Below are 5,000 nucleotides of genomic sequence, written 5' to 3'. Positions count from 1 at the left end.
GATGCCGGGGCGTCAAGCCAGTGTGACGATTTCAATGCAATATTGCAATCGCCCGGCATAGGGGTCTTCGCGTAGCGAGTGCCCCGTCGGGAAAGGGTTAAGTGATATGTTACAACCACTGCAATGGATGTACTAGTGACATAACTTGTTGTTTTTAAGACACCTAACCTATACTAATCTTAATTAAATATAAGGTGAAGCAGTTGGTATGTATGTCCAATGCTTTAGTTAATTCAATAACAGTTGAATACTGTTTCTAATGTTTGATAGAGTGATATCTTTATCAATATATTTAATTGCCCAAATATCACTTTCTTTGTTTTCCCCATCTGAAAAAGAGAACATTTCCATAAAGGATATATTACAAATGCCAGGAGATTTTTGCAAAGATGAAACAATATGTGACTCTAAATAGATAATCTTATAAAGATATATGCATTTTGTATATTACTTTGACAGTGAAGTGTATTTTGAAAGTTAAACAATGAACTATAATCTCAACAACACTCAGCACACAGGAAATATATGCTGCCACTTTACATTAAATTTTTCTTGCCAATTCTTGCCACGTTGTCCTGCTGTATCAATAATTTATTGGTGAAATACATAATGCCATTAACCCATTGCAAACAGGCTGCGAGACATACATGAAAATAGTCATAATGGCGTATTTGATGGCAAGTGAGAGTGGTGCACTTTAAATAACTCCTTGAGTAATATTTATCTTTGATGACTGATGATTGTAATCATCATTATTTTTACTATATCACCCTAATATTTACAATAAGTTTTGTTTGAAAACATGCAAATAAATGTTGCCCTTCCTAGCACTATCAGGAGAGAAAGCTGTCAAGGGCATCCACCAATATCTAGAGTGTTAATGATGCAGTAGCGCAGGCTGAATGTGAAGAGAAAAGTGACCCAGAACACGCACTGTGGTTGCAATGTGTCACTCTGCCACGAAGGCTGGTTTGAGCCGTGGCCCTTGCAGGCATAAATACAAGTTGCTTTCCTCCTACTTATCACTCCATGTTTCTTATTTCTTACTGGGGATGACGTTCTCTCTCATATTTGTTTATAAAAGTAAACAAATAAAAAAGAAAAGAAACAAGAAAGATGTTGCTTTTGTCCTCCCATAAAATTAATACTTTCATTGCACGCAGTATAAAAAATACAATGAGCTGATATGGGCACCATACAAGAAATTCATCATATTACAATACTGATAAATCCTCTCAGATGGCATGACAGAATAAAACATACACACAAAAACGGCTCTAGCATTGCAAGAAAGTGAGAATGTCGTTCCCTTACTCTGAAACAAAACTTGTTTGGAAGTCCTCGCACCTCAGAACAGGTACCAGCTAACAAAGGAACATCCTGTAGCCAATGGGTTAATAGCATGATTTTCAGTCTGAGGATACTGTTATGTTCCATACTTTAAGGATTTATAATCTTAACCCATTGGTCGCAGTATTAAAAAAATGTTTGTGCAATAGGATGGCTGTATTACATGTCTGGCACGGTGCCATCCATGTCTATGACCGATTCTGCCTTTGCAGCAGATCATGCCATCCGTTGCTAATGGGTTAAGAAGTTGCAAATACCTGCCTAATATCACTCTCTAATGCATCAACTCCACTATTTCCAATAGTTGCATTTTAAAATCCATCAAACATCTAAAGTAATCAGAAACATGCGCAGGTGTATAAATGATTTTCAACTAAGAATCACATTCTTTCATCTTTACAAATACCTATTGCACCTCTTACAAGACCATGTATAACAACAAAGGACTTCTCACCTAAGACATCCAAGGGCTTATCCATATCTTCATCTGAGAAGTTCTTCCTTGGGAATGACATGGAAAGGTTGAACGGCTCGTCTGTGGGTGCTCCATCCTTTCGATTGAGGCTGATCCAGAGACGGACAGCGGATAGTGTTTCCTTAGCTTTGAATTCTTGGACAAGTGGTGACCCTGATGGCAGACGGATCTAAAAAAAAAAAAAAAAGAAGAAAAATAAGAATAAAAAGGAATTAAAATAGAGGAAAACATATATACATACATAGCCCAGTACATAAAAAGAAAGAAAGAAAGACAGAAAAATTATATAAACTGAATTAATATAAACAGAATGCACAAATTAACAAGGAATGAACACAGTGATGATCCAGGAGAGATCCTCTATTCAGTAACAGAGTAACAGTCATATCTATTCCAAAAGAAAATCAATTGCAACATGAGAACCAGACAGGTACCTGCAACCTAGTTGTTGTGTATTCCTTTTTCTGTGCTGGCTGTGCAACTGGCTGAGGCTTTGGGGGCGGAGGTTGAGCGGTTGCTTCCTTATTTGCAAACATTTCCTTTCTTGCTTTCTTGTCAGCCTCAATCTGATCTTTAATCTTTTGCCGAGCAATCTTATCCTCTAGCTTTTCTCTCCTGCGCTCCTCTGCTATGCGTATCATTTCTTGCTCTTGCATACTGGATTAATGGAAGAGCAATAAAAACACTTAAAAACATGAAATGAGCATTAGAAAAAAATTATACTATATATATATAATATATATATTTTTCTACAACATGCATTACTCTTTCCTTGCAGTCTTTTTCATATATATTTAAAAATTTAAGCTGGCAATTAAGAAATAAACCTTTAAGTAAGCTGAGTATTCTACAAGGAATGCAATATACTGACTGTGTGTATTTCATAATTGATGGATAGACTGAAATTCATGAATAAAGAAATATATTTCAAACACCAAGATCAAACTTCCTTCTCTATTTGCAATGCCCATTACTTCAATTTCTATTGGTTTACAAGACTATAAGTAACTATAAGTATATCCCATCTGATTTCATAACTTAAGTAACTTAAACTTAAAGACCTCTTTACTCTTAATCTAGCCATGAAAACACAGAGTTTACCTTTTGCTGCATTTCAATTACAGAGAAGCTCATTTGTTATTTCATCAATTTACTAGAACACACACATACACACGCAAACACAGACAAACACACATATTTAGCACACTAATTATAGTCCTGAACAAAAGATAACTACATAGCTGATCATTTAAAATCTTTTCTGGGGAATCTCTCCCCAAAATGCCTTCTCTCATCAAGTGCACTGCAATAACTGGGTCAAGAGCACCTCATAAGTAGCAAATTATGGGGAAGTTCATTGTGAAATATGTATGGTGAGTTAATGTTCAATGAAAATCATAACAAAAGACTTATGTACATGCGCTTTCTCTCAGCAATTTCTTGTCCCATTTGGATCCTCTTTCTCTCTCGCTCTCTTGCTTCTTTCTCCTCAATCTCCTCTCTCTCCCTTCTCCGCTGCTTAATCTTTTCCGCTAGTTCCCTTTTCTGCAAGTAAGATAGTCTCATTGTTGAACAAAATCATACATGGCAAAGGAATTTTAGCTTCAGCATGAGTGAAAATATGTAACAACTGTGCTAAAAAAAGAAGAATGAAACAAAAGAACTTGTGCCTAAAAGCATAAAATTAAGATTACAACTGTCCAAGGGTGATCATTCTTTATAGTATTATTATGGTGTTCAAGAGAGGAAAAAAACTCGCTTTGGTTGATTCATGTTGACAATAATAATAATATAATAATAATCATTATAATCTCTCAGTCGACTCAGCTCATGGCATACCTTTTGCTCCCTCTCTTCCTCTGACAGAGGTTTCTTCTCCTCAGTTGACTCAGAGAAATTGGAATGGCCTGATTTGACAGCATGAAACTCTACCTCCTCAGAAGTCTTGAAAAGTTTACCACAGCTAGAAATAAAAATAAATACAATTCTATTACAGTTTATATCAATCACAGAGTTTATATCAATCACAGTAACAAATATGGTTTTGATAAAATGTTAGATGAAAAACTCTGGGACATTAATATAGTTTCCTTTTATACTGAAGCTCCAAGTGGCCTTCTAAAATGTATCATATTACGCAATAGTATGGAAATGAGATTTTAGCAGTACTAGAATCTCAGAAGGTCTTTCCACATGAAACTGTCATAAAAATCCTTACTCATCACATTTAATAGACTTAGCAGCCTCTCCATCAGCAGAAGACTCTCCTGTCTCTTCGCTTTTATTTTCTGGTGCATCACTGGCCTCCATCTTTGCATCACTGGCTTCCATCTTTGCATCACTGGCCTCCATCTTTGCATCACTGGTCTCCATCTTTGCATCACTGGTCTCCATCTTTGCATCACCAGCCTCGCTCTTTTCACCGGCCTCATTCTTTTCCGCGGCCGGCTGAGAGCCTGGGAATGAAGGTAAAAGTTAGGTATAAAGTCACATCACCAACAATAAAAATGTCAATAATTGATAACCAAAGAACTAATCATAAATGCCACGAAACTGACCAAGACTGTGTCCAGAAGCAGCACCCGTTACATCCTCTGCAGGTGGGTCGTTGATGCCTGGATCGTCAGCATGTGCCAAGAGCCATTCCATTGCCTGCTCTACGCCACCACCTCCAGTCACAGCCAACGCCTTCTTCCTGCACAATCAAGGGTTATATCTAATAACTGGAGATACTACAAAGAAGCGTTCTACTGTATCTACTGCTCAAACAAAAAGGTGTTAAACTAATTGAAAGAATTCACAATGTTGAGCTATTTCTATAAGAAGTGATTTCACCAATATGATCTGATTGGAGTAATCTTCATTTCATGCATAAATTGAGGCAAAAAGTCCTATGCTGATGAAATAAAGCAAAATCTGGACCGCTTTTACAAAGAATTTGCTCATTACTGTAAAGTCTCAGATCAAGCAATAATTTTACACAAGGAATTTTTTTTACTTTGCAGACACAAATTGGTCTTGTAATAAAGTTGCTTAGTTGGAATTTTTAATATATCTGAGCTGGGAAAATGAATGCTCAAAATTTCAAAAATATATACTCTCCTATGACTTTGTACTGCTCTTCCTATTAGGATTAGATAATTAAGATTACTTGTTCCTTGTCTGCATCCTAATA

The 5,000-nt window shown here is 36.3% G+C and overlaps 1 protein-coding gene across 1 annotated transcript in view; it reads right to left on the bottom strand.

The window, feature by feature from the left end:
- The window catches only part of LOC122262673 (UBX domain-containing protein 1), an 8,583-nt gene that overhangs the window by 1,057 nt on the left and 2,526 nt on the right, over nt 1-5,000 (bottom strand). The window contains exons 2-7 of the mRNA XM_043030769.2: nt 4,384-4,520; nt 4,044-4,281; nt 3,665-3,788; nt 3,243-3,370; nt 2,260-2,482; nt 1,805-1,994 (exon numbers count right to left, since the gene is read on the bottom strand). Coding sequence (XP_042886703.2) covers nt 1,805-1,994; nt 2,260-2,482; nt 3,243-3,370; nt 3,665-3,788; nt 4,044-4,281; nt 4,384-4,520 — 1,040 coding nt within the window. The remainder of the gene's footprint in view (nt 1-1,804; nt 1,995-2,259; nt 2,483-3,242; nt 3,371-3,664; nt 3,789-4,043; nt 4,282-4,383; nt 4,521-5,000) is intronic.

This window comes from Penaeus japonicus, unplaced genomic scaffold (assembly GCF_977035675.1).
Source record: "Penaeus japonicus unplaced genomic scaffold, GWHDUDI00000001_assembly GWHDUDI00000011, whole genome shotgun sequence".
Classification (NCBI taxonomy): Eukaryota; Metazoa; Arthropoda; class Malacostraca; order Decapoda; family Penaeidae; genus Penaeus; species Penaeus japonicus.
Note: the sequence above shows the minus strand (reverse complement) of the source record. Positions and strands in the feature narration are given on the sequence as shown.